The sequence below is a fragment of the Leguminivora glycinivorella genome, chromosome 24, assembly GCF_023078275.1.
Source record: "Leguminivora glycinivorella isolate SPB_JAAS2020 chromosome 24, LegGlyc_1.1, whole genome shotgun sequence".
Taxonomy (NCBI): Eukaryota; Metazoa; Arthropoda; class Insecta; order Lepidoptera; family Tortricidae; genus Leguminivora; species Leguminivora glycinivorella.
Genome location: NC_062994.1, coordinates 11,935,067 through 11,947,258, shown reverse-complemented (window position 1 = coordinate 11,947,258; position 12,192 = coordinate 11,935,067). Strand labels below are relative to the sequence as shown.

General features: G+C 38.4%; 2 protein-coding genes across 2 annotated transcripts; both read right to left on the bottom strand.

The window, feature by feature from the left end:
• Nucleotides 1-1,056: 1,056 nt before the first annotated feature.
• LOC125238736 (NADH dehydrogenase [ubiquinone] 1 alpha subcomplex subunit 8) lies at nt 1,057-9,784 on the bottom strand. Its single transcript, XM_048146158.1, has 6 exons — nt 9,554-9,784; nt 7,770-7,865; nt 6,434-6,513; nt 4,362-4,469; nt 2,219-2,342; nt 1,057-1,300 (listed from the first exon to the last, which is right to left on the bottom strand). Exons 1-5 carry the CDS (start codon nt 9,680-9,682, stop codon nt 2,225-2,227), a joined length of 531 nt encoding a protein of 176 aa, XP_048002115.1. The 5' UTR covers nt 9,683-9,784; the 3' UTR covers nt 1,057-1,300; nt 2,219-2,224.
• A 204-nt stretch (nt 9,785-9,988) lies between these two features.
• Nucleotides 9,989-11,810, bottom strand: LOC125238826. Its single transcript, XM_048146275.1, has 3 exons — nt 11,556-11,810; nt 10,525-10,588; nt 9,989-10,227 (listed from the first exon to the last, which is right to left on the bottom strand). Exons 1-3 carry the CDS (start codon nt 11,760-11,762, stop codon nt 10,151-10,153), a joined length of 348 nt encoding a protein of 115 aa, XP_048002232.1. The 5' UTR covers nt 11,763-11,810; the 3' UTR covers nt 9,989-10,150.
• Nucleotides 11,811-12,192: the final 382 nt, after the last annotated feature.

The following is a 12,192-nucleotide window of genomic DNA, read 5'->3' as shown; positions in this document are numbered from 1 at the left end:
CTCCTATCCCATAAAAAAAAAGAATAATATACATATTCCAATCTAGACTAGTTTGGGTAAAATTAGGTATTGTTTTCTCAAAAATAGGTTCAAATGTTTAGTAAAGAAATTTAAATATTTATTTCAAGTTAAAAGTTTTTTTTAGGCTATGGATAAAATTAAAACAAAGTAATAATTTCAATATTTTTTATTAATCTACATGATTTATTTACCTAACTTGATGTATAAAGTAAACATTAGAAAAGTTGCTCTTACATTTATGACAAATAGAATTGTCGTAAAACAAATAAAAAGATCTTCAATAAAATAAAATAAAAAATCTAAAGTTTTACTTTATACATGAAGACTGCTCATTTTCTAACACTTGTCAGAAATCAAAAGAAAATAGTTTGAAACGAGTTTTTTTAAATCGACAAGAGTTACAAATTTCCTTTTCGCACGTGTATCGTACGATGTTTTTCGGTACAGATACTACAGATGAGCCTCTGAAGTTTCGAACTGACAAGAAATGAAACACTTCTCGTACTAGTGCATAAAAAAACACCATCTGCACTGAAATAGTACATTACGATACAAGTGCGTAAAAAAGGAAGTTCGAAACGAGTGGCAATAAATTAAAACACGACCGAAGGGAGTGTTTTAAATCGACACGAGTTAAGAATTTCCTTTTCGCACGTGTATCGTACGACGTTTTTCAGTTCAGATGGCCCTCCGAAGTTTCGACCTGACAAGAACTGAACCACTTCTCGTACTAGTGCGTAAAAAGCACCATCTGTACTGAAATAGTACATTTCGATACAAGTGCGAAAAAGAGGAAGTTCGAAACGAGTGGCGATAAATTAAAACACGAGTTACGAATTCCCTTTTCGCACGTGTATCGAACGACGTTTTTCAGTACAGATGGACCTCCGAAGTTTCGACCTGCCATATAATGAACCACTTCTCGCACTAGTGCATAAAAGAACACCATCTGTACTGAAATAGTACATTTCGATACAAGTGCGTAAAAAAGGAAGTTCGAAACGAGTGGCGATAAATTAAAACACGACCGAAGGGAGTGTTTTAAATCGACACGAGTTACGAATTTCCTTTTCGCACGTGTATCGTACGACGTTTTTCAGTACAGATGGACCTCCGAAGTTTCGACCTGACATATAATGAACCACTTCTCGTACTAGTGCTTAAAAGAGCGCCATCTGTTGTTGAATTAATAATTCTTTTGATTTTTGACAAGAAAATGAAGAGTTGTTTAGCTTTTGCTGACGCTTTGGAGACCGGAACTCGATTGGTGTTTCGCCAACTGAAAAGAGAATATATCATTAATATTTTTAGTAGAACGGAAAATCATAATAATACGCCCCTAGGGCAGCGTTTTTCAAACTGTGGGGCGCAGCGACATTATAGGCTTGAAAAAGAAAACATGAAAAAAAACCGTGAAAAAAAATTCTGGAGTATTAGGTTTGCACTCGGCTGGATACTATAGTATCCAAGCGGTGGGTACACTAGTGACTTACCTGGTGTTACTCGGTCATCCAGTAGAAGCGAGAGCCCATGCGAGCAGGTTTGCACTCGGCTGGATACTATAGTAGTAAGCGGTGGGTACACTAGTGATTTACAATACAATACAATACAATACAAATCCACTTTATTGCACAACCTCAGAAATGTACATAGGAACACACACATTACAATAAATTACTTACCTGGTGTTACTCGGTCATCCAGTAGAAGCGAGAGCCCATGCGAGCAGGTTTGCACTCGGCTGGATACTATAGTATCCAAGCGGTGGGTACACTAGTGACTTACCTGGTGTTACTCGGTCATCCAGTAGAAGCGAGAGCCCATGCGAGCAGGTTTGCGCTCGGCTGGATACTATAGTATCCAAGCGGTGGGTACACTAGTGACTTACCCGGTGTTAGTCGGTCATCCAGTAGAAGCGAGAGCCCATGCGAGCAGGTTTGCACTCGGCTGGATACTATAGTATCCAAGCGGTGGGTACACTAGTGACTTACCCGGTATTACTCGGTCATCCAGTAGAAGCGAGAGCCCACGCGAGCAGGTTTGCCCTCGGCTGGATACTATAGTATCCAAGCGGTGGGTACACTAGTGACTTACCCGGTGTTACTCGGTCATCCAGTAGAAGCGAGAGCCCATGCGAGCAGGTTTGCACTCGGCTGGATACTATAGTATCCAAGCGGTGGGTACACTAGTGACTTACCCGGTATTACTCGGTCATCCAGTAGAAGCGAGAGCCCATGCGAGCAGGTTTGCGCTCGGCGTCGTCGGGGAGCGCGGGTGTCGCGTCCGGGAACACTAGCCCGGGCTCCGCTTGGGGCTTGGGCCTGCAAAATTTATTGTCATTTTAAGAGGCCTACCGAAAATAGTTATTAGTTTTACAAGGGGGCAAAGTTGTTGTTTAACCGCACGTGCTAATATTGATATCCGAGCAAGCGAAAGATTCCAATATTAAACAAATTTTTAATATACACCGTGTTTTTTTTTGTTTTCCGTTAAATTCGATACGTAGCTAGGTTCATTATCAGGAACCACCCTGTATATCACTTTTAGTTATATTCGCAAAAAAAAAATAAGCGCTGGTGGCCCAGAGGTCAAAGCGTGCGGCTTTCTATCCGAAGGTCAAATATCAAATATCAAATATCTTTATTTTGCATAAAATATGGTATACAAGGTGGACTTAATATAATTTAGGACATGCATATTTCACCAGCAGCTGGCATGCAAAAAACACAAACATAATATATACAACTCTAGTTTTCTAAGCGAAATTTTGTAGGTACATGTCAATTCTTATAATTCCCAAGCTAATAAATATTCAATATGTCATACTTAAACTAATTTCAAATTACAATTGTCCTAGTCTTTTAATTATATCTAAAGTAGTCAAAAAATTCATCAATTGAATAAAAACATTCCTGTACCAACCAGCTTTTAAGTTTACGCTTAAATACATTTAATGGCAAGACTTTTAAATCATCTTGAAGACAGTTATAAATTTTTATCGCCATACAATAAGCGCGCTTTCCATACAAGACTATCTTTTTAGCTGGTATGACGAGACGATTTGGATACCTCGTGTTAAACCTAGTAAGGTCCAAGAAGGTAAGGAGCCCGACTCGTACCAATGAGTTTATCGGAACTTATGTGCGAAATGTCATTTGATATTTGCCAGTCGCTGTTCGGTGATGGAAAACATCGTGAGGAATCCGGACTAATCACAATTTTTTTTATACTACGTCGGCGGCAAACAAGCATACGGCCCGCCTGATGTAAAGCGGTCACCGTAACCTATGGACGCCTGCAACTCAAACAGTGTCACATGCGCGTTGCCACCCTATTAGAAACTTGTACACTCCCTTTTGCTGTATTAAGTACACAGCAAAAAGGAATGTACAAGCTCTAAGGAGGGTTCGGGTTGCCGACGACTCAAAGAACAATAGACGGAACAAGTTAATCACAATAAGACCTAGGTAGTTGAGCATTTCTTTTTTTTTTCGCTACTTTTATGAAATATGATATTTTTGAAACAAATTATATGCTATTTCTACTAAGAATCGTACATGTTGTGTGGGGTAACAAAAAAGGAAAGTTTCAAAAATGTCTGGAAATTCTGGGACACTTTTTGTCTCCCAGTGAGATTGAAAGTCCTCGTGATTCTGAGTACAATCGACTTAAAATTCCTTAAAAAATCTAAATACAAAAAATGGCAAAAAAAAAAGAAATGCTCAGTTACCCTTCGGGTTGGTCGGGAAGGTCAGGTGGCACTCGCTTTCGTAAAACTAGTGCTTACGCCAAATTATGGGATTAGTTATCAGAGCGGACCCCAGGCTCCCATGAGCCGTGGCAATGAAATGGTGATGAATCATACCTCTTGGTTAGACTTATATTGACCGGGATATAGACCGTGATTACCTTTTTTATTTTTGTCGAGCTCCCGATATTTGGACGCAGTTGCATGCATCATGATCACGGAAAACTGACGAAGGCGGGTGGATGTCAAAGTTGCGTAGACAGCGCGCGATCTACCCTCCTTCGCGCGTTGGCTGCGTTCACTTTCAGCGTTACCACTGGTCGTATTCACACTCGATGGTCTGTCCAAACACACTACACTCACTACGTTTGTTCAATTCTGACTTCACCGGTTTTTTACACAAACAAATCACTGGATTCCATACATTAGATAGTTTGAAGCCATCCTCACGATTGAAATGTTTATATTTGTGAATCTCAATGCAACTGCGTCGAAATATCGAGAGCTCGACAAAAATCAAAAAGGTAATCACGGTCTATATCCCGGTCAATATAAGTAATGAAAATAACCGTGAATCATTCAAAACTCATACCTCTTGGTGTTGTGAACTCTAGCCTCGGTGAAGTATCCGAAGCCCGGGCGCTCTATGTTGAGCTTGTCCAGCATGCACTTGTCCAGAACGCCTTGAGTGGTGCGGCAGCTATAATAGAGAACATTCAAGTCAGTTAATATAGACGATCGAATCTTTAATGAAAAAACCCCCGACTGCGACATAGTAGACCGATTTTCATGAAACATGGCTAAGAACACTCCCGACTAAATCAGCTTTCAGACAAAAAAAACTTAATCTAAATCGGTTCATCCGTTCGGGAGCTACTATGCCACAGACAGACACACACTGAGAGAAATTTGCATTGTGAATTTAACAAGTTCGACTTGTTGCGGTTTATCCGTTTGAATCAGCCAAACGTATGTTTAAAACAATATGTGTCAGGTTGTTTTTATAAAATCGACTTGTTGATTCAAATATATTGCCGATTCAAATGACAAGTAGCTTGTTGTTTGAACCAAAGAGCACGTAGGCGCTATTTTAACCAAAAAACTTGTTGAACGAACATGAAAACTGGTTGTATTTTTTCTCAGTGCACACACAGACAGACAAACAGGCAGACGGACGGACGGACGGACGGACGGACGGACGGACGGACGGACGGACGGACAGACAGACAGACAGACAGACAGACAGACAGACAGACAGACAGACAGACAGACAGACAGACAGACAGACAGACAGACCTGTCTGAAACTTATAACACCCCGTCGTTTTTGCGTCGGGGGTTAAAAAGCGGCAAATTTAAAAAAATCGCGGGCTAGCAACACTGGGTTTTAATTGTTCGCAATTCGCGTTAGAAAATCTTGAGATGGTTATTGAAAAATGTAATAAATACGGTTATGCGTCTGCGTTTAGTCAAGTTTGACTAAAAATTAATACCGTGGCAGGCAAAGGCACTGGTCCCACGAGCTAGTAAACTATGAGCTATCGGCTATAAAAACGAACAAAATAGAAATAAAATAAAATAGAAATAGAAATCATTTATTCGTGACAAGTGAAAACAGAAATTATTTACACAACACAAAAATATAGTACATACATAATAATTGCCACGAAATGGTCACGAAAAGATAATCACTCCCGTGTAAATAAAAGAGACACGGCGATGTTTATAGTTACTCGTCCAGCGGTGAGCTATCAATATCGCCATGTCTCTTTTATTTGCACGGGAGTGATTATCTTTTGTTCGTTTTTATAGCCGATAGCTCATAGTTGACTAACTCGCGGTAGGACCAGTGCCATAATAATATTATGTTTCAGTGATGTGTAAAGTAGAGGTTGTAATTTTTTACCGTGTCTGCAGCTGTTCGACTTACATTGCTGCTTTTAGTTCATTTCATAGGGATACCATAGACTTTAGTTTGCTGTACATTGCTACTGTCATAATCCGGTTGATAGACTGTATTTATATTTATTTATTTATTGATATGTGCAATAAAAAAAAAGTAAAAACAAATGTACAAATGGCGGACTTAATGCCTTATGGCATTCTCTACCAGTCAACCATCGGGCCAAACAGAGACAAGTCAAAATGGTGCAAAGAGAATGAAATATGTTGACTTGTAATTGAACACTACCAATAAGATGAATATGAATATGAATATGAATATGAATAACAAATATTAGAATTAATTGAAAACAACTGAAGTACTATACAAAATACTGATAAAATACATAAATTATGCATATATACTTATTAAACTTACCGTATTTAATAACATTTTTATATTACACAAGCTTTAAATAGTTTATCCTGAGACTTAATTCAACTTGTTTTAATTTATTGTTTGAAAGGATATTATCATTATGTAGCGGTAGCGTCCTACAAAAAAGTTAAGTAAGTGACTACTTTTGGTTTAAGGAGCTGGCAAGTAAGCGCGCCAAGCGTCATCAGCGCGATACCTCTTCTCCACGGGCACACTACATCTGCCCGAGTTGTGGTCGTGTTTGCCGCTCCCGTATTGGCTTACACAGCCACGAAACACGTTGTTGCCCCACCTGACACAGCTTGAATAGTCTGCTATAGACTCAAAATTATGACTTATACTTACTGTTCAAAGCTGAAATCTCCAGAGCTTTTGTCAACGCAGTTAGCATACTGATTGAACTCACTCATACACGCGCTCTTCACCTGAAAAAAAAAATGTGTGTGTAGTGTGACAGGCCAGATTAATACTAACTACTAGGATAAACTCGCCTCATTCGGTGACACGCCTAATTCGGCGAAACAATTAAAAATCGTCTTCCGGAATAGTGCTTCAAAGCTACTATCGCCGAATTAGGCGTGTCACCGAATGAGGCGAGTTTACCCTACTTACTCCTAAGTCCTAACCATACGATCCACAAATGACTTAGCGCTGTCAAGGAACCAACTGCGCAACCTAGTGAGGGTGCTCACAGGGCATTGCCACCTGAACAAGCACATGCACACTATCGGGAAACGTGCGTGAATTCTGTCTAGAGTCTGAAGAAACGCCCCTGCACATCCTGGCAGAGTGCCCCTCTCTAATGCGCACACGTAACATGATTCTGGGCAGCTATCAAATACACCCAGAGGATGTGAGGTATCTCGATTTCAAAAAGATACTACAAATCTTCGAATTTGTAGGACTTGATCGAGAGTTGTAGTAGGTGGCGATCACAATATTCACAATAGATCAGTAATGGTCGCAGTGATACATAAGGCGCTATGAAGCCTTACATAGCCCTTAACTAAGAAGAAGAAGAACCATACGATATAAGTAGCAGCACACTGTAATTTCGCACTTATCCAAATGTCAATATAACACAGAATAGATGCGTTCGAAATGTGGTGTTCGCGTAAAATGTTGGGAATTTCATGGATAGCACTGAGCACGTCGCACTTACGTATCTATTCTACAAGAGCAAGTCAAGAGTTCAAGACTCGCCTCTCTGCTATCTGCCGGGAGAGAACTATACTTGGCCATTTGGCCAGACGAGATCCCGACAGCCTTGAGAAGGCGTTGATCGTCGGACTAGTGGAGGGCCATCGTAAAAGAGCCGGATTACTATATTAAGGATTAAGGTCACACACGTTGGACTCCAGGAATCCTTTAGGAAGGCAAAAGCTCGGCCTGAGTGGAGAGCACTGCAACGTACAGCGACTTATGGTGGTCACCCTCAGTCATGAGGTTTCGACGAAGAAGAAGAGAACATTTGAAATGAAAACGTTTTTAGATTAGATACACTAAATCCATAAAAAACATAAGGAATGTTTTTTTTTAACAGTTGGATTGGAACAAACTAAACACTGTTAAAAAACTTAGAGATCCTTTAACAGTCGGAATTGGAACCTCGGGCCGCAGCTTAGCAGGCAGGGTCTCTACGCGCTAGGTCAGACTGGTCGTCAAAGAGATTTTGTCTCACCTTGCGGAAGAATTCCATGGTGCAAGCGGTGACTGCCTTGCCTTCATTGATGCACTTGCGAGGATCCTTCTCTTCGAAACGGCAGAGCATGAACTCCTGAAAATTTGATTATATGTTTAGTAAACATAGGTCTTGCAAACCAATTTAAGTCTATTGTATATTCTTTATTGAATCACAAATATAACAGATTAAAAAAAAGAGACATTAAACCTAAAGGTCCAGACAACCTTATAATTTAGTCAGCAGGCTAATAAATGTGAGTGTATTTAGTAAAACGTCCCACTTTGTCGATTACGAATAAGGCGAGATTTACTTCTATCTTTAAATGAATAAACTGACAAAGCGGCTTTGTAGCAATCGACAAAGTGGGACGTTTCCTGTGCACACTCACAAATTTATAAAATATACTCATCGTTCTTTGGTATTACCAAAGACCTATATAACTTTGTATAGACAGATAAAGACTAAGAAAAAAACGTACCCCAAAACCATACAGAAAAAGGTACGGTGAGCTAGATGGCGATACACATTTGGGGTACGCTCGGCTAGATGGCTCTAATATTAATATTTGACATTTTAAAACATATCAAGCTAAGAATATGGGCCAAATTGTCAAAACTGAGGTTCAAAAGTTTTAAGCCTGTGTCGAGAGATGGCAGTCTATGCACTGCGATTACACATTTTACTTTGACAGTAACTCTCTTTAATACTCGATCCTCTTTGGTATTACAGTAAAAATAATATTTACTTTATTCATAAAAACATTAAAAGTCTGAATTAGCTTTCTGTTTTATCTTTATCTATGATATTGCCTTATTGGTTGCATCTGGTTGCGACATGCAACCAGATGGCCAGGCCCCACTGGAAAGAGGAAGGATGGGAAACCACGCAAAAGATGGGTTGATGACATTGTAAAGGTAGCAGGAAGGAACTGGATGGACACCGCTCAGAACAGAGTAAAATGGCAAAGCTTGGACGAGGCCTTTACCCTATCAGGGACCACAAATAACTAAAAAGATAAATAAAATGAAAAGTAAAGAAGAGAGACAAGAATGTGGAAAGAAGGCTAAATAAATAAATAAACAAAAATTGCCTTATTATGTATGTGAGAAAGGTCACCGATACATTGCATTTCCCATTTTCGAAAATCTTATGTTGTGGAGGTGAACAAGTTGTTGATTTGAAAATAATATGCCTCGTGTCTCCGCACAGAAACAGTTAACTTATTCAAGGCCGTAAGTTTTTTAAGGTGGTTGGTTTCCTTCAGGTCACTACTAAACTGTAATGTATTTACAACTTTATTCATCAAAAAAATCTTTGTAATTAAATAGGCATTAAAAAAAACAAATTTAACTTTTTCCTTAATTTTTGTATAAACTATTTGTGAGCTGATGTAGAAATACATTTAAGACTCCGTTCATAAAGTAGGCTTACAGAATTAATATAAATATTAAGTTTAGTTTTCTCACAATAATTTTAAGTGTATAAAATCATAGACATATCATGTTATGTATTTGTTTACTACCTAATACCAAAATGTTGTTTCATTATAAAGACTTTAGTTACAAGTGAAAATACAGTAAATATTACTGTCCAAACCTAACCAAAAATAGGCCAATTTTATTGCTTCAAGTCTAAAAGCTGATAAAAATATCAGATCAAAACATAACCTCATTTCTATGATTATGCAATCATCAAACTGATTTAAACTATAACAAGGGCCTGAATGAAACATAAATAAACTAGTTCATATATTTCTTAGCCTATTTAAATTATATACTTACATTATTAGCCTGTTCGCAGTATTTTCCGAGATGGAAAGATCCAGCCCTTAAACTGGCCATGGAAAGATTGACCTCAGGCACGGTCAATTCAGACTCCTCTGGCAAATGAACCTCTGCCGTCAGCACCATTTTGGTTTATTAAAGTTTCACTAGCAATTTGGATGTTTTAATCGAAAGAAATTGGGAATTTTCTTCCACTGAAACCGTGGAAGAAATCTAAAGGTATTAAGTGACTAAATTGATAACACGTCTGAAGATAGTATGAGTGAAAGAGAAAAAGGCGTATTACACCTAGTGTGAAAGAGTAAAAATATACATGAAGTTTGTAACATCGACTTTTGTATTTAGTAGAGTAATAAGGTCACTTTTTGACGTTGACATTACTGCGTTTCGTCCAACGCAGTGTGTTATCGAAATTGTTAATAAAACAATAAATTCAGTTTTTAAATTATAATTCGCAATTAAATTGGACAATGATAATGACTAGAAAAAAGCAGTGTTTTGCAAAAGCAACAAAAAAGGTTTTAAATCCATCGATTCATTTTTCAAAATGTAGGGACACGGCAGTGCCTCAGCCAAGTCAAACGGTTATTTTTCTTATTTCTCCATATTTTCCAGCTGGCTGCTGTAATAACCCTCTATTTGTTCTTGGTTGAATCCTGGTTGACTGACATCTGAAACAAAATGAAAATAATTTTAAATCAATAATATATGATTCTGGAAAAATTGTTCAGACATGAACAAAAGGGGCATAATTGAAAAAAAAAATGCTTAAATTTAACTTTTTTTATTCTGTTTCATTTCACACCAACAAAGGAGTTATTAGAGTAACAGAGAAGAACTTTTCAATTGGTCAAATCAAACAAACAGATTTTCGAAGTTCTATCTCTGACTAGGAAATTTTTAGGCCGTAGAAGTACCTAGGATCTAGGATGTTTCTACAAAAAATATGGAGTAAAAATGTTACTAACCTCCAAATAATTCCAAGTTTTCTGCAGGCGCTTGATAAAATTTCGGGATATCATAGCGATTTTGCTATAAACATAAAGACCATTTAAAAAATTGGGATTATGTAGCCACGCAGACTCCAGGCTCCCTAATCAAGCCGTGGCAAATGCTTGGGACAGTAATAAAATTGAACATAGACTACAGTAATCGCTCACTAGTAGACGGGCCGTATGTCTCTTTGCTACCGACGCAGCACACAAAACAATGGATTTTTCCCCTCACTAGCTCGGAAACACGTGTTTTGTCCTTTAATACCAGCGGGTAAAAACGCATTTTATCCACTAGTGGGTAAAGTAATTTGACCTTCAATAAAGTCAAATTAACTGCTTTAAAATTGATAAAAGTAGGTGAATCTAGTAATAAAGATGATTTACCACCTGTGGAACTACTGGAAGCAGTGATAAACGCATTTTTTGCGTTGTAGTTTCCTCGCTATATAGTGAGGGGAAAAGTTTGTGTTACACTCGGGTGCAAATGTATTTTACTTCTCGTGTTTTAAAAAACTCACAAGTTCAGGATTCTTTTCTCGAACCACTCGCTTCGCTCGTGGTTCAACTATAGAATCCTTTCACTTGCTCGTTTTTCAATTCCACACTCGGCGTTAAAATACAACTTTGCCCCCTTGTATAACAAATAACTATTAATGTTTTAACTACCTACAAAAAGTTGCACGTATGGCTTAACACACTTGCGGCCTAGCGCTAAAAGCGCGCGACTTTCAATCTGAAGGTCGCGGGTACCAACCCTGGCTTGTAACATTGAGTGTTTCCAGCCAGCCAGTCGCTTTACTTGAAGAAAAACATCGTGAGAAAATTGCCGGAATAACACAAAGAAGAAGAATATATTGCTGTCAGATCTGACAGTTTCAACTGACAGGTTGCACACAAATCCAAATTCAGATTATGAATTTTTCAGACTGTCTGTAGCGTGCCTAAAGAATCAGTCAAATAAATAACTTACCGAATCCTAATAACTTACCGAGGTTTTAACTTACCGAATCGTAATTCCTCCTCCCCATACGCGGTATGTTCTTCGCCGGAATCGTCTTGATAACGTACCCCATGGCCTCGTCAAAAGGCCCATCCGCCTCGTTGCTTCTCCCGACCCTTGGAATATTCTTCCCCTTAATAAAAGACCCTTGGATTTCTAAAAAACAAATTAGGCAAAAAACTGCGATGCCGAAGCTTAGTTTAAAACCCATTGTAAAAAAAGCTAGCTGTCAAATGTTGGCGGGTATGTTCCAAAACTGGCGGTGAGGTACTGATGGAGTGATGGTGGATTTCATGATGTTTTATACGGAAAGATTTCGATTTATCCCGCATTCTGAGATGATTATCTAGATTTTTGATCGGAATACTAAGTAGCATTACTGGTATCGATAGATCAATGAGGGTTAGTGATTGTTATCTACATTTTAGGTGTAACTTTTTATAGCTTAGGTATAGTCTGACAAGCCGTATCTGTCGCTAGAAAAAGCGGCAAATTAAAAATAAAGTAGTTACGAATGTTTATCGTGCCATACAAAGTTGATTTAACACCTTTTCATTGTGACAAACATGTTTGATCGGCAATACGAAGGTTGTAACACTTATAACTCTAGTACTTAAGTTACTTTAGTTATTAAATATACA